Source organism: Polyodon spathula, chromosome 6 (assembly GCF_017654505.1).
Source record: "Polyodon spathula isolate WHYD16114869_AA chromosome 6, ASM1765450v1, whole genome shotgun sequence".
In the NCBI taxonomy this organism is placed as follows: Eukaryota; Metazoa; Chordata; class Actinopteri; order Acipenseriformes; family Polyodontidae; genus Polyodon; species Polyodon spathula.
Window position 1 is genome coordinate 68,453,696 of NC_054539.1, and position 22,197 is coordinate 68,475,892.

Sequence of the window (22,197 nt, forward strand, 5' to 3'; positions counted from 1 at the left end):
GGTGATAACCAAGAGCGATTAAAAGCAATGCATTATGGTGGGTGACTCCCACGCAAACCAATGAGTCTGAGAGCTGCTATGACTGCTGATAAGTCATGCATTAAGTAATTCAAAGGAGGTGGTGATATTAGCCAAAACAAAAGTACAAATTGGTTAACAGTCATTACATTATAAACGTCATAGTTCACAGTAGGGTAGCCAATAACCACTGGATGTGTAACAGGGTTAAAAATGCTTTGTTACCCTCTCTTATTATGCACATTTTTTGCACTTGTATATATTTATTTAGTAGTGCACATTTATATATTTTTGTCTGACACTTAATGTTATGATTTGTGTCACTATGAATAAGCTTCTACGTTCAATTTTATTTATAATATTGTATTGGGTATAGACTTAATTATGAATTACTGATTTAAGCATCTTACCAAAAGGAATGGCCGTCCTGGTGAAAAAACAAATCAATTAAAAATAAAAACCTGAAAAGTCTTCATTAGATAAGTTTTCACCCCCTTTGCTGTGACACTCCTAAATAAGCTCAGGTACAACCAATTGCCTTCAGAATTCACACAGTAAGTTAAATCAAGTCCATCTGTTTGTAATAAAATTGGTTCATATGAATTCAGATTAAATGCACCTGTCTCTGTAATGTCCCACATTTGGGTAGTGCATTCAAAACAAAGATACTATCAAAACAACTCCGGGATAAAATTGTGGAAAGGCACAGATCAGGGGAGGGGTATAAAAAGATTTCAAAGGCATTGAATATCACTTAGCGCACAGTCGAGTCGATCATTAAGAAGTGGAAGGTATACGGCAATACCCAGAATCTGCTTAGAACAGGCCGTCCTCACAAACTGAGCAGCCGGGTAAGAAGGGCATTGGTTAAAGAAGCCATCAAGAGGCCAATGACAACTCTAAAAGACCTACAGGATTCCATGGCTGAGGTGGGAGAAACTGTCCATGTGTCAACAATAGCTGAGGTACTCCACAAATCTGGCCTGTATGGAAGAGTGACAAGAAAGAAGCCATTTCTGAAAAATGCCCATGTAAAATCCTGCTTGGAATTTACAAAAAGGCATGTGGGAGACTCTGAAAAGATGTGACAAAAGATTCAGTGGTTCGATGAAACAAAAATTGAACTATTTGGCCTAAATGCAAAGCGTTATGTCTGCCGCAAACCCAACACAGCACATCACCCAGTTAACACCACCCCTACTGTGAAGCATGGTGGTGGCTTCATCGGCAGGGACTGGGAAGCTTGTCTGGGTAGAGGGCAAAATGGATGGCGCTAAATACAGGCAAATCCTTACGGAAAATCTGCTTCAGTCTGCAAAAGACCTAAGACTGGGACAGAGATTCACCTTTCAGTAGGACAATAACCCCAAGCACACAGCCAAAGCGACATGAGAGTGGCTTAAAAAAAAGAAAGTGAATGTCCTAGAGTAGCCCAATCAAAGCCCGGACTTGAATCCAATTGAGAATCTGTGGCAATACTTGAAGATTGCTGTCCACCAATGATCCCCATCCAAATTCACAGAGCTTGAACAATTTTGCCAAGAAGAATAGATGAATAGGTCAATATATCCAGATGTGCAAACCTGGTAGGAACTTACCCCAAAAGACTTACAGCTGTAATTACTGCCAAAGGTGGTTCTACCAAGTATTGACTCGGTGAATACTTATCTAAACAAGACATTTCATTTTTTTTTCATTAACTGTTGTTTCACAATAAAAATTTTCTTGCCTCTTCAAAGTGTTGAGTAGGTAAAGTAATAGTGTTGAGTGTTGAGTGTAAATCAAAGGAAAAAAAATCCTATTTAAATGCATCAAGATTTCAGGTTGTAACACAACAAACTGAAAATGTCCAAGGGGGGTGAATACTTACTATAGGCACTGTATAAACAACAACGATAACTTATAGCTAACCTAGATTTCTACTTTAAAAAATGGCAATGCATTTACAACATTTTGAAAAGTTGTTTTGCTTCAACATTGAATTCTTAATGTTGTTTGGCAGAAATAAATCAGGGTGAAAAAAGCTGCCAAATGTATCACAACGATTTGTTATCATGGCAGCACACATTCAAAGAATTTTACAGTATTATTTCCTACTAAAGATGTTTACTGTAGTGCACAACACTTCATGTCAAAGAATCTCAGAACAGCTGCTATTACAAGTAACCTTATCTTCCTCCTTTGCCAAAATGAAGTCATAAATCATTTTGAATTCACCTTTTATGTTCAGAAACCATTAAATATATTTGCACACAGTTAGTGCTAATGTTATAGTTTTACTGGAACCACTTTTGACCTATTTTGGGGAGATTGTGTTTGTTCCAGTATACTATTTGACTATATCAAATAGTAATAATGTTGCACTAAGATTAGCTATACAATTTAATTATTATGCTTGGCTTCATATTATAAAAAATAACATAATGTGTTTTAAGATACAAACACATTTTCAGCCCATTCAAGACCTAGATAGACCTAGAGTATCTAGATAGATTTATATATAAGAGGGATTGCTAGTCAGTGATTGGTATCATGGAACATGAAAAGGTTCAGAGATATCTCATAATCAAGGAAGAGTTATCTTTGAGAAATCTTAGACATTTCCTATACAAAAAGACAAAAAAACATCTGTGTTAACCTGACAGCTAGAAATGTAGATCAGAAAAAAATGCACTGTACACCAAGCCCAGGCCTGTTATATTTAAAAAACAGATGTCCTGACTATGAATTGAACCTTCATGCAAGGTTTAGCAATATTTTTTTGTGATTATTTGGCCATATAACAGCAAGTGAACACATATGCACTGATGTTTAGAAACAAGCTGACATACATATGATTTGCTAATAACACCCATTAGAGATACAAAGCCCTTCAACTGACACTTTAATAAATATATATATTCAGTATCAAAATTGTGATGTAATATGATTGTATCTCAGTTACACTGTCTCAAACTTTAAGTGGATGTTTTAAATATATTTAATATAAAGCCGCTTGCCATAAAGATTGTTCTGTTTAAATTGAAACACTGGTACATCATTGTTTATAAATAGAGAAAACAGACCAGAAATAGTTATGTAAAACCTAATTTTTTACCCATGTATATGTTACGGTAAAAGTCAGAATATCGGCAAATCTTAAGATTTACTGGTAAATGTCGACATTTACCAAGTAAAATGGTAAATGTCTGAAATAAACATGACATTTACCAGTAAATCTATCACAACATTAGAGGGATATTACTGCTATAATCTTGATAGAAATTCCTGTTTGAAAAGTAAAAATCCAGTTTAGCTATAAGTTATCATTGTTGTTTATACAGTGCCTATAGTAAGTATTCACCCCAACATTTTCAGTTCGAAAGTTTTTTCTTTCTTTTGGTACTGCTGTTGTGTATTCATTTGGTGTAAAGTATCCTAACGAACACATCAACAAATCATGTAATTTCAATAACAGTTGTTGTATGTACTGTATATGCCATCAAGGGAAAATGTACTTGGGTCTTCTTGAATGTGTTACAATTAAAGCAAGGTGGTTTTTCACACCCGCCTGTCTTCAATTAGCTTTGACATGTAATGAATGTATATAGTATGTTACTAATTTAGCATCTGAACTCCCCCAGAGGAAGTGGTGAGGCTGCTTACTCAAGTTTTCTGCCCTCCCTCAGATCCTGCACTCATAAACTGAAAATCTTGACTAAGGCCTACATCAGGACACAATAATGCTCCCCCACTTCCTCCAGCAGGAAGTTCTAAATTACATGGACAGCTAATATTGGCTATTCAAGCGACAACTTGTCACTCGGTTCAAATATCATTATACACCCACTGGGTTTAAAATGTACATTTACATTTTGGAAAGTTGCATAAAAATAAGCCATGTAACAGTACTATTATTATTATAATTTGTTTTATTGTTTATTTTTCAAATAGGCTATTTAACCTTTGAAATGATTTGCTGAATAACACAAGGATTATAGTTTGATTTACCACAAGCAGTAAAAGGTAATTTGGGGTTAACAAACACCAGTACAGGTAATCACAATATTGCTTGAATAATCATTGTGCTGAGAATATGATGATTTGCTAGAATTAAAAACAGACAGCACAGTAAAACTTTAATCAGGCAAACTTCGATTTTCTGAAAACCTGTTATCCAAACAGCGTCCCGGCAACCTGTCTGCACCACTATATGGCAATACAATTTTAATAACTGTTCATTAAAAAAATGATTACACAAACGATTCGTTAGAAAGATAGAAATACTACGTACACTAAAGAACAGCAGTGTTCACAGATGTAACTTTTTAATTTAATAGAAAAGGGAAAACAGACATTCTCATTCTGGTTGCTTAGAAACAACAAATGAGTGAGTTCAGCAGAAATTATAGGCTTCAGTTTTACACATTCTGTACTCTTCCTTTTAGCATCTCTCAGCCCAGTTGTGAGAGAGCTTTCTTTGGGGCTATGTCTGAAAACAGTCAATCCAAGTGCCCTTGAGTTCATGAAATGTAACTCCTTTTCTTTCTTTTTTTTGTTCGTCTGCCACAAGAACACATAAGTACTTTCCCAAACTGCATTTCTCCTAAACTGCCATCGGTCATATTCCTTCCAACCTGCATTTATACAGGCTGTTCAACAGAACATGCCCAACATGTGAAAGTTCCTCCAAAGCCTGAACTTAATGCATGTCTAATAGTGCTACATTTAGAAATATTAAAACAACCTTAAGGCTTAGAGATGAGAGTGAAGTAATTAAACTCAGAGTGGTAATGTAACCCTATTCAAACTGCAGTCTCAAATTGATTGAAATTAAAATGTCAAACTGCTAAAAGAAAATGTCAAGATAGTGTATATAATTTGTAAAGTACTAACATCTGTAAAGTACTATACAGCAGAAAGCACATTGCATGTTCTTTGAGAATTGTGTCCCAATGCCTTTAAGAACATATTGAAAACTATGGGGTGGGGATGGGAGAGCAACACTACTGTTTTACTATATATATATATATATATATATATATATATATATATATATATATATACACACACACACACATCTGGGACATACATTGAACAGTTTCCTCCTTTTAATGAAATTATTGCTCCACTTGTGTTTTAATTGTTTACGGTTGCACTTAATTTAATGTACATGTCTCTTGTCAGCCCCACACCCTCTTTGTGTTTTCCTAGTGTGTATTTCTCGACCCCAGTGTGTTATGCTTGCCGTCTCTTACCCTTTCCCCTGTCTGCGTCTTTATTCTCGGTTTAGTTCAGGGCTTATAAATGCTACTGTTAGTTAGAAGTCACCATTGCAGAGCAAATAAAAAAGCAACAAATTGAAATTTCATTTGCTTGTCTCTTCCTTCTTTGCTGAACCTGTGCGCACCAATGCCGCAATATGCTTTTATTAAAGACAGTTACTTTATTTTTTCCCCGTGACTTTATTCTCCCTCTGTCACTTCTTCCGTCATTTTGAACACATTGACCGTGATTGCTCCGTGATTTACATCCAAATTTTCACAGACAAACTCCTAGCTATACACACACACACACACACACACACACACACACACACACACACACACACACACACACACACACACACACACACGAAAACAATTGAGATTATGTTCGAACAGCCATTAGGTGATTTTATACCCTGGGAGCGAGTACGAGCACGTAGCGTAACCAGCGAAGAGGTTAGGGATGCCAGCTGTTTTGTAGTCATTCGTAAGCCAAGGACTTCTCTCTTAGTCAAATCAGCATAAGGACGTAGCTCAGTCCCTTTTCTATCCGTCCGACTTCCACCTACCCACGGGAATAAAGTGTCATGCCTTTTAGTCCAGGGTATTCTGATCCCTTTATCTAGTACCCTCTCAGGTCGGGAGGGAGATCTAACACCAAGCATCATTCGATCTCTGTCACATATCCCAGAGAGAATGGGCTTTAGTCTTGTTTCCCTTTCTTATTGCAACACATCCTTTGAGTCCTGATTTCAAGAGTGATTTGATGGCCAACAACACCTGTGACTTCTGCCAGTTTTGTTGTCACTTCAAAACTTGTCTTCTTTCTATCCCATAAGGATATTATCTTCAAGTATTGCTTATCCTTGTTAGACAGCTTTTTGGATCTTCCAGTCCTGGGTTTGTCAATTACAAATGATGTTTCTCTGTAATTGTTGATTATGCTTCGGATACCACACCTTGAAAATCAAGTGATGCGAGCTATTTCACTCGATGTTTTTCCTTTATGCAAGTCAAGGTTGTTATAATAGTAGAAAACACTAGGGGAGGCTTTGAGTAAATTGTTGATGCTCATAATATATCAGAGTAGAAAAATGTAACATGTTGAAGACTTTTGCAGAGCAGGTTATATTAAAAGAAACGGTGACAGAATTTAACACAACAGATTGGTATTGTATTGAAGAATGCATTTCAAATAAGGTCTGCTATTAACTGGTGTCAAAGTTTTAACATAAAAGCCATAGATAACATTATACTGTAGACTGGTAATGTTCTGGTTTACTGTAACCATATCAATATGAAAAATCTCACTTCACATATTGCCTAATGTGCAGTGTAAGGGGCAAAGTTTAAATTGGTAAGTAATAGAAGTATTTCAATTTGGCTGTGTGCCCTTACATATATGTATACATCACCGTACATGCAGTACAACAGTTCTGATTTGATTGCAGGTTTTGTACATTAGGAATACAGAGAGTTCTTTTGGTTTCTAGAGTGATAGCCAGAGGTCACGGAGCACCAATTGTATTTTGTAATATCCCATGGCATAGGTCTGAAAAGGCTGATTATGAAGTTAACAAACTGAAGAGGATCTCAAGTGAATGATATTTTTTAGAAATTATGTTTTTTTTTTGTTTTTTTTTTTAATGGAAATTATGTTCTGGCAGCAGCTTACATGTCTACACAAGGGTGTTGCTGTATTTTGATTGTTTCACATTTTCTATTCCTAGCTTGACACAAATTGCAATCAGCATAAAAGATGAACTGTACAGGCTTTTTGCAGGCTACCAACAATCATTTCAAAGACTATATAAAATGTATAGGGTTCATGGATTGAGTCCAAGGGTGCACAGCCAACAAAAAAACTTGAACTTGGTCATTTTTATATCATAGTGAATTATGTGTTTTTGGCCAGCAAGCCACCTTTTGGCTTAATTTATTCCACACATCTCAAAAAAAGACCATGTAGGTCAATATGAGAAAAAGTAAACAGCTATTTGAAGACATTAGGCAGAAAATTATTTATTGTCATAAAGCTGGAGAAGGATACAAGAAGATTTCCAAGCATTTGAGTATCCCAATTTCAACTAATGTTTCTATTATCAGAAGTACAAGAAAGTCTATAAGAAAGAAGGTTCAAGTTGGACTGGAGTTTCCATTTCAACCATAGGTCAAATATTGCATGGTGAACATCTCAATGGTCGCAGAGAGGAAAAAACCACTCTTAGGAAAACATCACAAGGACAAATCACTTAAAGTTTGTAAAACAGCATTTGAATGATGGATATGAGTTCTGGTCAAAGGTTTGTGGAGTGAATGAGGGAAAAAAATTGAGTCATTTGGTCTCACGGATAGTCGTTACGTTTGGAGAAAGTCTGGTGAGGTCTACAAAGAAAAGAACGCCATACCTATTGTCAAGCATGGAGGTGGTAACATCCTTCTATGGGGCTGTTTTTCCTCTGCCACAGGAAATGTTGTTCCAATATATAGTAAAATGGATTTCATAGCATACCAAAAGATGTTGGACAATCATCTGAAATCCTCCTCTACAAAACTTGGTTTAAAGCACAACTGGACGTTCCAACATAACAACAATCCAAAGCACACATCAAAATGTACTTCAGAATGGTTAAAGAAGAATAAAATCAAGGTTCTGAAATGGCCCGATCTAAATCCAATTGAGAATCTTTGGTATGAGTTGAATAAGGCTGTGCACAAGAGAAGTTCTTGGAATTTGAATGAACTGGAACAATTTTGTGTTGAAGAATGGTTAAAAATCACTAAAGAATCATGCCAGAAAGAGGTTATTATTGTTAAAGATCCGAACTAGGTATTCTTTTCATTTTCCTTGTCATGGTATGAATACTTTTGAATTAGCATTTTGAGTTTTGCAAAAAGTTGCTTAAGTAAATAATTGTAGACATCTACTTCTTGAAGCTTTTTTCTCCCTCATCCACAAAAGCAAAACTTTTGCTACAAAAGTGTTTTTCTAAAATTCTTTGTTTGAGGAATTTCTAGAAATTATAAAATTCCCATTGGGGCATGTGTCAAGGAAATTCATGGTTAAATTAATTTTAATATAAGCATTTTCCAGATATTTAATTCAGACTCTTGTCTGTGTGTCATTCTGTGGGGAATGGGTTGTTACTTTAAAGCTGATTAGATAAGGCACAGAACACAAACTGTTAACTCTTTGAAGCCCACCTTCCAAAATGCTGATTGTCTCCTAAGGTGTCATAAAACTTGTTAAGTGACAATGCAGTTGTACCATTATTGTGTTAAAATGCTTTAAGAATAATTTTTAATTACATAACTTGTGGACACAAGTTTAATAGTTATTTTAAGTAAGTTCCCCAATAAATCTGAAGTGTTTATTGTTTTTTAAATTAATATTACAAACTAATAACTATTTTTGAATATTATTCTTTGATTGTATTATGACGTGTTTTATATGCTTGTAATCATAATTTTGTATAGAGAAAGAAACTGAAATTTGTTTGCTTCGCCAATTAATGTAACTAAAGTTATATTGAACAGGTTTAAATGATAAATCCTTTGATAACAAAATAGGCGGATACATTCCATTTCTAACACACCCTTTTTGTGTGACACTCAACTGTCTATCAAAAACTGTGAACCAATGGAAGGACCACAAGGATTTATTTATAGTACAAGGGAATGCTTATAAATCGTGTTATTTAAATTCAAAACAATGATTTTCATTCTCTACTCTTCTCTCTGGACTCTCTGGATGCTCTGGATTCACTCTTCAAAACATCTCATTGGTCTCAACTCATCAAACTGAAGTTGTTCAATGAATACGCAATGATGCAATGTTCAAAGCTGTCTTGGAGAAGATGGGCTGCCTCCGGAATTATGAAAGCTTCTATCTACAGTACAGACTTCACAGAGATACTGCACTGCACTGCTGCACAGCTAACTTCTACAGAGAGGACGGCCGTGTTAAGAAGACTTTGTTTTAAACATCGCACCATCAGAATAAGTATCAAACTTATATTGTGTGTTTACAAGTAACTGAACTGAAGCCATGCTATTGATATCGTCACATGCATACTTAGCCACGCGGAAGCTGGCACAAGTATAGGTAATGCATGACTGAACCGAACAATGCATGAACTATAAAGACTGCTTCACTAATGCAGAACTCTATGACCAGAGAGCACATCAAGGATTTATCATGAACATTTAACAATGCATTACTTTTCCTGAATTAATGTCTTAATGTGTTTCTTCTTTATACATGTTTTTAACTATGAAGCCTAACCTGTATTCTTCTTCCTTTGAGAATATGAATAAATGAAGTAATAATTTGGATTGTTAGGTTTCTTTTTGTCTTAAAAGATTGATTTGAAATACTTAAACATAAATAATATTAATTGTTAATCTTTTTTCATCATAAATCTAGGGATAATTAAGCCAGAATCGCTAGTTCTTATTGAGGTATTGTGTTTATTATGGCTAATAATTACATTATGAGCTATAATGGGTATTTTCTTTAATGGTAATTAGTGAGGTTACAGTTGTGACATAAACCCTAGATACACAATGTAAATATGCATGACCCATGTAAACTTTCAACTACAACTGTATATATGTAATGAAATATATGGGATGTTCGAAGACCCACATTTCAACCATAAAAGAGCTGCATGCGACTCGGGAGATGCTGGTTGGCCACCCCTGCACTAGACTCACCAAAAAGTTTGGTCTAGTAGAAAGAATCACATAATGTATCCTCCCTTTATTTGAACTTGTACCAGGAGCAGCATTCAAATTTACTAGGTAATGTTGCAACTTCATCAGGGGCTATTCACATACAAAAAAAGCGGTTAGGACAGTAATAAATAGGGACAATTTATTTAAATATGCAGTTCACAATTTATTTACTGAAGAGATTTTGGACAACACATCAAACCAAATACATTACAATCAAAACAACAGAGGCAGTAATAACTCACCATGCATATCACTTTCTCAAAACATTCCCCTTCCAAAGAAAAACAAACAAAAAGAATTGTCCTCATCAACATTAGCACCAACTCAATACCTTCGTCAAAGTGAACAACTCGCACCAAAATTTTTATTTGCGTGGAAAAAAAAGAGAAATATATATATATATATATATATATATATATATATATATATATATATATATATATATATATATATATATATATATAAAATAAATAAAAAAGGTCATTTGTAGCTATCGGTTTCTGTTTTTATTAAGTCCACGAGAACTGAATCATTTCCTTTTTTTTTTTTTTTTGTAGATTTTTTTTTTTTTCCTGAAGGTGCTGGGCAGGTAATAGCATCCATAGGTCAAATGCCAAGTAGCTGTATGCACATGCCACATACTATAATAAAATACTATAATAAACGCACAAATTCAAGTAACATTTACATACTACAAGAGTCCACAAGTACCTACCCATAACATGACCAATTCACAAAACTTATACAGGCTGTAATAAAAAGTAGAAATGAGGTACTGAAAACATAGTAGTAGTTATGCCCAGAATTATTTTTATATAGTCTATTAATAAAATGAAATTAAAAGGCCAACATGAAACAAAGTAAAAAAATAAATACATTTAAAAAGGTGTGTGTGTATATATAAAATTCAGGGTTGGAAATACCAGAAAGCAGAAGTGTTTAATACCGTGTGTAACACATCGTTATAAGAGACCCCAATATTACACCATATATATGAAGGTGTACCACTTTTACTCTTGTTCAGATACATAACAAAGAGTAAAAGTTAAATACTCAATTATGATGCTGACAAAGTGGGTGATAAATCTTATACTGGCAACAGCAGCTCTGTTCTTCAGTATTTACTAAGCTACTGTAGCTGTTTATCACAATGCAAGCCCTGAGTCTATGCAATCCCCTAACTAAATACCATGTCATACATGGCTTAGAAGTTACCAGACCAGTCTGTTTTTAAAAAACACTTAAATAAACATTGTTCTTTACTACCTTAATTTTTTATATATAGATTTATTTAAAAAAAAAAAAAAAAAAAAAAAAAAAAAAAGTTAAATTAAATTTCACATTTGTCTTAGTACGAACAAATTAGAATACTTACAATTAAATAGTTTCAAGCTGGATTGACTGGTCTATCAAATCACAGCCCTATGGTCGTCGTCGTTGTAGTCATCGCCCCCCCCCCTTTACAAAAATCAAGTGCATTATATCAGATCTGGAAGCAAGTATATCTAAACCCTGTATATGTTATGAACTGAAGAAAAGTAATGCATCATTTAAAATAATAGCAGTTACACAACTGGTTTGAAATTAGATTAGCTTACTGCGACAAAGGCAGCTGAGAAACAGTTCAGTAAATAACAGATACTTTTCCTTATGGGAGCAAATAATAAAAAAAAATAAAAAATAAAATTAAAAAGTTGTGAGAAGAATACCAAGTAGCTGATGTTGAAGAAACGAGGATGAATTACACAAGTTGTTGAAAATGGCCATGTAGAGAAAATAGCTAAATTATTGTGTTATTGTTGTTTATGTTAGCACCCACATTTTGTCTGTCAATGTACCCATGTACTGGTGAGGGGAATTAGAAATTGCCAATTACCTGAATGACAAGAAAAAAAAACAAATATATAACAGTACTATGCCAAATGTGTTGTCAAAAACAAAACAAAAAAAATATTATACTATATATAATATATATTTTTGTTTTATATATCACACACACACACACACACACACACACACACACACATATACACACACTATTTGTAGCTTGCCAGATATCTTTACAAACAAAATGGAGTACTATGCTGCATGTACAGCCAACTGTTTTTTTTCCATGGCTCCATGAGATAAGAAGCTATGCTCCATGCTGCCTTTCTATTTTTATTGTGTTTGTCGTTTCCCCACTAGCATCAATCTAACCCGATAGCACCATTTGCCAAAGAAATTGCTACATGTCACATGTTCTGTTGCTCCTCAAAGCTTACGAAGAAATTTTCATACTGTGTTTGGCTGCCGAGCTAGGTTGATCCAGGATGCAAATAAATGGGGTCGGAAAAGGACTCCTTCATGTTATAAAAGTCTTGAGCCGTTGTGTCTTATAGACTTGCTCACTTGTGTATGTGCTGCTCAGCTGAAGAACTTGTCCAACTCTTCTTCCATATTAACATCAGGTACCAACTGATCTGAAGCCTCCTTATCATTTGCACCACATCCTGAACTTGAGGCATGGATATCTGAAGCAAACCAGGGGTGGTCCAAGATTTCCCGAGACGTGAGCCGTTCAGCAGGCTCTCGGCGGAGAATGCTGCGGATAAGGCATTTCGCCTTGGGGGTGAGAGTCTCGGGAACGCTAAACTGCCCCCGGCGGATCTTGCTGAACAGAGAACTAGGCTCCACATCATGGAAGGGGTAACGTCCAACTAACATAGTATAGAGCATCACACCCAGGCTCCACACATCTGCTGCCTTTCCAGAGTAGCTGCCACTTGTGTTCAGGATCTCGGGACTCACGTAGGCCGGACAGCCATGTTTGTCTGACAGAGAGTCATCTTCTCCCTCCAAAATGTATGCATCTGCCAGACTTTCTAATTTAACAAAACCCCTAGGGAAAAAGAAATAAGAATATCTGTGAGAATATATCAACAAGTTCATAAACAAACAAAACAGACAGATGCAGGTTTTCAGGTAATATAGTATATATATATTAAAACAACAAAAAAAAACACCAGTGTATACATATATACCGTGATAACCATAGTTGTACCATGTCATTACACTTCTGAAGATGTCATATAATAATCCACTCCACCCCCATTGGAGGCTTGTCAAGTATTCTGACACCCTTGTTAGAATAAAAATAGTACTCCACTGGGCAGTACCCTCTATTTATCTTTCTCCAAAAAAAGCTTACTTATTTTTATACCCACAGAAATGGGTTGCATGCCATGCAATAATGGCAATCCAAAGGCATATACAACATCAACTCACAATACCATGCATGACGGATTTACAACACACAGGGTATTGTCAATGCCTTAATTGAAAAAAAGGAAGTTATTGTTTTTGAATACTTTCCCAGCTTTACTAATTCAAACCACAAAAAAGAAAAGGGCAGCAAAAGCTGGGCTCATACAGGAAATGTATCTTTGTCCCACAGAAGAGGAAGCTATAAAGAAAAGAAACCCATCCATTGTGTCTCACAATTGCAGATTTACACAGCAGATTTCTTTATTGGTTAGTGAAAGCTCTTGTGTTCCCTTTTTTTAAGCAAATGATCAACCAATCTCCTTTTTTTTCTAGCTATATAAAACTTAAAATCAGGACTGAATATGCACTCCGAACAGACCATTCAGGACAGGGATTCGAGTTAAAACCCAGCACTCTCAATGCCAAAGTCTTTCCATTTAAATACCCACAAGGCATTTGTTGCCAGTAAAATTCATTAATTCAGTCAAAATTGAATGACGTCTTTTGATTTTCATAAAGCTGATAAAACTAAATATTGCATTTATTACAATTACAAATTTGCAACTGTGGTAAGGGTCACCGAGTCTTCACTCTGTCCTCTCAGCTTTACAATGATCACAATGTTTCCATCTAGGGCATGTCAACTGTGAATCAAGTTTAATTTCTGTCAAGACACAGTAGCTGTTTTAAATGGTGCTAGTTCTTACAACTACTCTGTACATACAGACACTTCTGGCAAATCAAGCTCAAGGTTATGACCTACACATACAACTGTGCTTCACACTTGTAAAAGGTTGTTAATTGCTACATCTACCATATAAACTTTTTTTAGTTTATTAAAATCATATTTTCTAAACATAACTAAACAGCACAACTAAATACAGTTTTACCTATTATCCAAACTAACAGGGACCAGGGCCAGATAGGAAAATCGAAAGATAATCCAAAGAAAATCTTTTAAGTAATGTTTCTTAATTGCTTTAAGTTGTTTAAAATGAGAGGCTGTCTTTGCCATTGCATGATCATGTAGCCATTTCCTCAACAGCAGCTTGTTGGGGTCTGTATCGGACTGCAGCTCCAAGTACTGTAGGAAGAGGTTTCCCGCTGTAGCAGCATCGCGGTGGGAAATCTTTTCAGCCGACTCTTTACTATCTGAGTCTTCTGGATGAGGCACAGACTGTACAATTGCTGAATCGTCCAGTAACTGATGAGCAGGGTCAGCTGCATCACCTTCGTCAACTTCTGTGCAGGAGCTTGTGGAGGAGAGCAAAAAATGAACATGCCTCTTCTTTGACTGCCAATGCTGTTGTGGCAGCTGTAAGTTCACCCTCCTGAGTCTCATCAATAATTTCTGGCCACAGATTTTTCCATCATTTTTGTAAAGTTGACATGGGGATGTCTTCCCTTGCTTCTGCTCTCTCATATACAGCATCCATAATAACTACTTTCATCCACCGTTGCAACATGCTGCCTCGCTCTCAAATGCTTCCTCTGATATTAGCAGGCGATTAAGAAGTTGTCGTTTTATAGCGTCATTTTAGACTCTCCAGCACTCCTTGGTCCATAGGCTGCACAAGAGACGTTACGTTTGGAGGCAGAAATAAACTGAAGATCGTACTGTCTTGCGAGGTAAGCGATCTGTCATCGGGGTGGGCGGGTGCATTGTCCATCAATAAGACAGCTTTTGCTGGGATATTGTTTTCATTCAGATGACTCCTTACGCAGAGGGAGAATAAAAATGTAAAACATCATTAAGTGGGTTTGTCATTGTAGTGGAGATGAAGGGAGGTTTCAGTTCTGAGTGACTGTCTTGTACCCATTATGAATTTTTTTTTTTTTTTTTTTTTTTTTTTTTTTTTTTAAACGCAAGGCTGTGAACGTGAGAGTATATCTGTACATTTGTTTTAAGTACTAGCCCAGAGGACTACTGAGACAGACATCAAATAGTCCTCATCAGATTTAATTTGTCTCATTTGAGCGTGAGTTTCTAACCCTGAACTTAATGCCAGAATACCATTTCTGATGAAGGCGAGACAATTGTAACTGCAGCTCAAATAAGCCTCAACCAAAATATGTCAAGGGTAACAAATGTTAATTTCAAGCTTCATTAGGAAACTGCCAGAATGCCAAGTGTATGGCGACGATGTCAGTTCCATGACTGTCTGTTGTGTTTCATTTCAGGCCAATGCCCCACACCTGCTGATTCTACAGTTTGCAAAGGTAGCACTTTATCAGCCTGGCACATGGGGTGCCCAAGCTTACATACTTCATCTGAATTAGTTCATTTGACATCCTCGGTACTGTCAGAAAACAGTATAAAAGAACATTAAAGACTCATGCTCTGGTGTGTGGCTATCCTTGAATAAACTGCGTCAATGTGCAGAGGGAAACAAATGTTTCATATTTAGTCCAAAATTTAGATAGCCTACTATATACACTTCCTTCCATCAATTGCAAATTTATTTACATTTTAAGAAATAAATATTGCTTTAAAATTTCTTACTATTACATAGGTACATTGGTCTTACCTACTGTAAAACAGGCCTGTATGATAAATAAAGAGCACCGTGCTTATGGAGTGATTCAGCTGACATTTATCTTCACAACTCCTGTCTGAACAGGGCTGTCAATATACATGACATACAGAATTCCTTTTACTTTGGAGAAATCTACAATACACGCAAATAAAGACTGACTCTTGACAGGTACACACCCTTCCAAAGATGCATTCGTTACTGCAGGAAAACCGGACACCAATTTATACACAACTGGGAAACAGGAAGTGAAATCCAACCCTGTGCCAAAGCCATTCAAACTTAGATATTTACATCCTGTCTGGTATTTTTTGGTTTCTGTATAATCAAATTTGACTACATGACAAATTAATACAAACAAATTTTAGAAAGGAAAATACATGTAGCGTACTATAATCCTACAGTACTCCTGGGAATATGTAAGGCTAAACTAAACAGGATGTATTTGTACGTTCACACACACACTGGTCTTAACCACACAGCTGCTTATCCCGCAATTTCCACGAGGAGCGCATGCAAGCCCAAATTTGTCACTCCCATGAGAACAGCGTGCAGGTGCTTATATGTGCATCTGCAAAGTTTAACACGTCTTTTTAACGTGCGTGAATGAAAAGAAAAAGAAAACTGTACTGTAAAGTGTATGCGGTTTTGTTTTTTACTGGCAGATGGCAGCAATCCCTAAGAAATGTGCTTGACAGACCAGGTCATCTGTATGTACACAGCTGAGAGTGATAAATTGATGCCTGTGTATCTACTGAAAATAAAACAAGCAGACTTCTTTATTTATTTGTTGATGTGACAGGTTGTAAGGAAGCCCTGTCAGGTTTGGTACTGGTCAAAACGACCCATTTATTTATTATACTTACATTTCACAGATAATAATTCATATAACAGTGCTATATACCTGTGCCTGAAACTAGGAAAGACACTGTATATGATGCGATTGAAAATTTGCTATGCAAGTTTTCTAATGTATATGTGCTAGATAAAGACCTTAGCATTGATGAGGGGTTGAAGAGCATCTGCTTAGAAATCTAGCACACACAAAAATAATTTCTAAAAAGTGCCTGCACAAGTAGTACAATGTTATTTGTAAAAAAAAAAAAATATATATATATATATATATATATATATATATATATATATATATATATATATATATATATATATATATGTATTTATACTTATATAATGCTGTCACTGGAAAAAAAAAAAAAAAGTTATGATCTATATTATAATGCTATAATTGTAAACACATTGTTATCTAAGTTCTATTGAAATACTGTATTTCCATTTATCATAATCACAATAAAAAGTATGTATTTAAATATAGCAAAAAAAAATTGAAAACTGTCCAAATTGCTTATTTGAGGGCTAAGAATGAAAAATCTGCAACAAAAAAAAACATGGAAATTGCCAAAATAAATGGGCAGCTGGGTGGTTACAGTTTAGTAGCAACAAAATAGCAACAGTAAAACCACTGCAGTGGTCAATAAATATAACAATTAAAAAAAAAAAGCATAGTTTACCTGTCCTCGTTTTTAAAAACAAATTTCCTTAACTTGAGGTCTCTCAGTACAACTCCACTGTCATGGCAGTGAGCAACAGCTGACACTATTTGATGGAACAGTCTGGCAGCTTCATCCTCTCTGAGCTTTTTGCAGGTACGGACAAATGAATGCATATCCCCATGGCTCTTCTCAAAGAACACGTAAGCCCTCGCTTCACCAAGGAGGATCTCTGCAATCTGATTTATATTTTCATGTGCCGATAAACAAAAATAGGCTGCTAAGGATTCTTGATATCGAGCAATATCAAATACCTGTGAGAGAAAAAACAAATGCTTTACAAGAAAACCTAGGACAAAATGATGTAGCTTTTTTTTGTGGTTGCTTGTATTAAATTGCTGCAAGCCAGTTCTAAAATGGAAATCTGCAGGAATTGTGCAAGAGAATTGAAATATGCATGAAAATGATGGTGAATTTTCACATGTAAATGCAGAACAAGCAGCTGACTGCACACTATATCAGTGCAGTTTTATAATATCTAGATAAGGACATTTATGAAGTAGGTAACACTAAAGTTCAACTGATTACAGAATTGTCAAATTAGTTAATACACAGGGTATTACTAAACAATGCTGGGCCACAGAACCCAATGTTTGTATGCATACACGCTGCAGCACCAGTCAACCTGGCAGAACAGTGAGATTTTCTAAATGGTTCCAAGACTGTCTACACTACCGATCTGGAGAACCATACTAAAAAACGTTTTAATTACTCCAGCTCAAAGCGTCTACACTAAGTACTGTTTCATGTTTAGCCGGTCTAACGACACGATTAAAATATTTCATTTACAGTTCCTAGAAGCACAATGGATTGTGTGACTTAATGACATTATTTCACCATGCACAATTATTTAATTCAGTGTTTCACTAAAAACAGCGTTTTACACTGTGCACAGTGCTGTTGTGCATGTATGATTAGCCCATGAAACGCAACCGGATTGTTAACAGATGTCTTTAGTCACTCAAAAAAAAAAAAAAAAAAAAGTGCCCAGAATTTTTTTTTTTTTTTTAATTAAATATAATACTTTAGCAAATTAAACCATCGTTATGCACCAGTTCACCCACATTAATCGGGTGCATTTACATGCAACCAGTTACCGTACTTGTACCCAAATAAAAACACTACCTTAAAGTCTTAAATAAAATGAAAAAAATGTGTGTATGTAATTATATATTAAATTAGCAGTGTCAATACTAATATTAGTATACAAGTGTTGCAACTAAATTACTGTACTACAGAAACAGTTAAAAGGTAGCAGTTTGAAATCCTGCAGAACAATGACATGAAAACCACTGGAGAGGACACGAGACGTGCGCAGCTGCCCTATTGTACTGAGTTGTCATGGACAGAACAGTGCAAGAACAATTTATTTGCAATTTTTGGTTGGTCTGTTAAACTATGATATGGATTATACTGCACGCTTCTGTAACACTGAATCAAAGGACAACACTCCTTTTTTTACCTGGATTTGTGGGTAATGTTCTAACGTGTAAACCCTCAATTATCATCATGAAACGTGTTACATGTATAGTGGCTACTGCAGAACAATGAACCTTATGCAGTCGATTTAATTTATGAATGAAAACGACTGAATTGCAGCACATGACCGTCGTTTATACACAAATACTGTTAAATGCATACAAAGTGGTTAACAGTATATTCCTTCTACCCTACATTTACAGTCAATAAAATAACATGATACCTTTATTTAGGTGGCGCATACAAGATCTGCAACCACTGCTGCATGCAGATTACCAAATAAACTGCATTCAAATATTTACCTTGCAGACGAACTCTCCTCCGCTGTGCAAGTGAGCAGCCCTGAAAACGTGGTCTCCCTCGAGTGTCTCCAGCAGTAAGTATTTCCCAATGCATGAAATGCAGTGCGACGAGTTCGGAGTTTCTGGTGGACTCGGGGAACCTAAATTCGGACTGAAACTCTGAATCGATTCCGTAGTCCTTAAACACGATAACTCCTCAAAGTCGTGATTTTTATGCCTTGGTCTCCCATAACGTGTTATGTTAATGGGGGTTGATCTCTGTATGTTCATGAGTATAAAGTACCAAATTCCTTTCCTACAAAACTGGTCTAACAAACTGTACTAATAATAACTCACACAGTCCGATCTCTCCAGCTGGGATCACCTTGCGCTATTTTACACACAGTTTTCGATTCCTTTGCTGCTTCACAGTGTACGGGTCTGTCTTTAGGCAAGCAGTCAAAACGCAGACTTTCAGCAAATGTTTAACGGTCAAGATACAAAACGTTGTAATGTATATATTTAAAAAAAATAATAAAAAAAGCAAAATAATCAAACAAAAACACGTAAAAGCAACAGGTCCAAAATTCTTTTTTTTTTTTTTTTTTTTTTTTTAGAATTGTTGACCTTAAAATAAATGTTCGAAATTCGAACAGTTACTTGGCAACACTGTTCAATCCGTAACTGGTTACGTGGAGGTGTGGACTGCAAACGGTAACTAGAAACTGATCAGAAACAGTCAGGTAATAGTACCTTACAGTACTTGCATATTTAAAAAAACATCAACGTCCCAACTCTAGATGGCGTCTGGATCCTTTTCCTAAATGCAAAAAACGATTATTAAAAAGGTCATTCGGGCGTGCTTTCGCTATTCAGTGCTGCAGAACGTTACTCATTGCAAGGAGAAAAAAAACACTGCAACATGCACTAAAGCATACAATATACCAAGAATGTGCAAACAAGGACATATAGACGAGTGGTTTCCGATTCCCTCTGCTGCGCCAGTTTAGGCCTCCCTGATGTTCATCCATGCAGAATAAATGATGCAAGATTATCAGTCCTCCGGGTTAGAAGTAGAATGTCTAAGTGCACATTTGTTTTTATATCAAACAGTATATACGTATGTATATATATTTAGGAAAATTGAATTTTGTGCAGCTGGTAAAAAGGGATGGCCGTTTTTCCCCGGGCCGATCCCTTGTTTCAGCAAGGCATCCTCTCCTGTGGTGTATTAATAGTACTTACGTGGCCGGGAATCTCTATCTTATGTCAGCTGCACATTCACACCGAAACCCAGTGCTAGCGCTGACTACACAGACTCTTCCCCGCACACCAACCTGACAGACTTACACCCCGCCTTCCAAATCGTAAAACCCAAAGCTGCTCTTTTATTGGATACATTGATGAATCAATAAAAATACGTAATCACAAACCTGTTGTGCATTCATAAGGGTAGGTTCTACTTGCAGTGGTTTGCTTTACAGGTTGCTTTTGCAGAGGGTGATATCCATCCGTGAAAGCCGTGATAGATGTTTTCAGACATGCACATGTTCTTACCGAGTTATCATTTTTTGGTAGCGAACATGATAGCATTTGGGCATAGTACAAATCATTGTCCAATGTATTAACAGTATAATACTTTTACTGAACTGGTATAATTACTGCAAGTAATAGTAGACTGAAAATACGTGTAGGCAACATGCAAATATATATATTATCTATATACCATATATATAATATTTATATATATATTCTAATTATATATATATATAACCCCTCTATTACATATATACGGTATACAGATATACGTTGTATAGTGTAGGTTAAAATATAATGTTTATTCAGAAATAAAATTAGTTGGAATGTATAACCTCGAAATATGTGAATTTTCAACAATAACAAAAATGCACATGGGATCATTTTGCAAAAGGGAATTCAATATCGTTGTTAAATATTTTAACAACCAGGCAGATAGATAACCTGGCAGTCACTCGTTTGTGCTGTATGCGACACCATTGCTTAATTATCTGTGCATGAATGTTAATATAATTTCGAACAGCTGCACAATGTTGATTACAAGGACAGTGCCATGGGCCTGAGAAACATAAACTTTGAGAAGCTTGGCACAGAAAAATGAACGGATTTCTACATAACTGCAACTACTGTATATAGCTCCAAAATGTGTTTTTATTATTACTGATCCATATTACGTCTATGGGAGATAATGAGGAAAATGAACTAATTGCCCAAGAAGCTAGTCAATGAAGTGGCTGACACTGCTGCTGTGTATGCATACGGTGTAGCTGTATGTGAACTGGTAACCTGACACTGAAGCAGTCTTTCTTTATTCATGGATTTCATTGCAGGAGGCTGGGAGGAGGTGCGTTCAGCACGCTGTCGTTCAGGAATTAAGCCAGGCAGCAAAGGAATGCAGACAGCACTGGGCACAGGCACAGACTATTGTGTTAATGGTTATATAATTCATATATACAGCACAATGTATAAGAGTTAAGAATATTAACATTGTAGCCTTCACTACCTTTATACTCACCCAAATATATATGCAGATGCTGGGTAAAATATGAGAAACCTTTAATGTGTATCAGACACAGTTTTGTCAATGGACACGTCTGGTTTATTTGGTATGCAAATGTTATCCCTGACATTCTCAATTATGAAGAAGTATCTCTTTGTCAAAGTTAGTTTTAGTCACAACAGATCTCATTGACTTTAGTACAGGAACAATTGCATGAGACGTCACAGAGATCCTGCTTTTACAGAGTCTTTCATCACCATCTATCTTCTCATGCATTTTCTTCTACATTCATTGTGATCATTGGAACATGTTAAAGCCAAGTCAAGCATGCACGAATGCTCCAAGGAACATCATTCAATTCCCATTCCATGTATACTATATTTTTATGATGATGCATGGTGCAACTTGAGGACCAGGAGTAAGTAGGTGTTGTCCTTACTACTTCTATCATCTCACTCCAGCTATACATTAAACAGCCAAAGAGCTCAGACAGGGTCAACGTGGATCACAGAAAGTACTATGAGTGACTATTCAATATCTCTGCTGTTAAAA

General features: G+C 35.9%; 1 protein-coding gene across 1 annotated transcript; it reads right to left on the minus strand.

Annotated features, from left to right (window-relative positions):
• Nucleotides 1-11,980: 11,980 nt before the first annotated feature.
• LOC121317515 (tribbles homolog 2-like) lies at nucleotides 11,981-20,424 on the minus strand. The gene is made up of 4 exons (XM_041253530.1): nucleotides 20,355-20,424; nucleotides 19,131-19,929; nucleotides 17,311-17,603; nucleotides 11,981-12,882 (listed from the first exon to the last, which is right to left on the minus strand). The coding sequence occupies exons 2-4, from the start codon at nucleotides 19,398-19,400 to the stop codon at nucleotides 12,408-12,410; spliced, it is 1,038 nt and encodes a 345-aa protein (XP_041109464.1). The 5' UTR covers nucleotides 19,401-19,929; nucleotides 20,355-20,424; the 3' UTR covers nucleotides 11,981-12,407.
• Nucleotides 20,425-22,197: the final 1,773 nt, after the last annotated feature.

Bases quoted from the DNA above. Each gene is read 5' to 3' on its own strand.
- LOC121317515 (XM_041253530.1), bottom strand. From the start codon at position 19,400: ATGAACATACAGAGATCAACCCCCATTAACATAACACGTTATGGGAGA. The intron at 17,604-19,130 runs GTAAATATTTGA...TTTCTCTCACAG, and splicing joins GAGGAGAGTTCGTCTGCAAG to GTATTTGATATTGCTCGATA. The intron at 12,883-17,310 runs GTAAACTATGCT...CTTTTTCCCTAG, and splicing joins GTTTTTAAAAACGAGGACAG to GGGTTTTGTTAAATTAGAAA.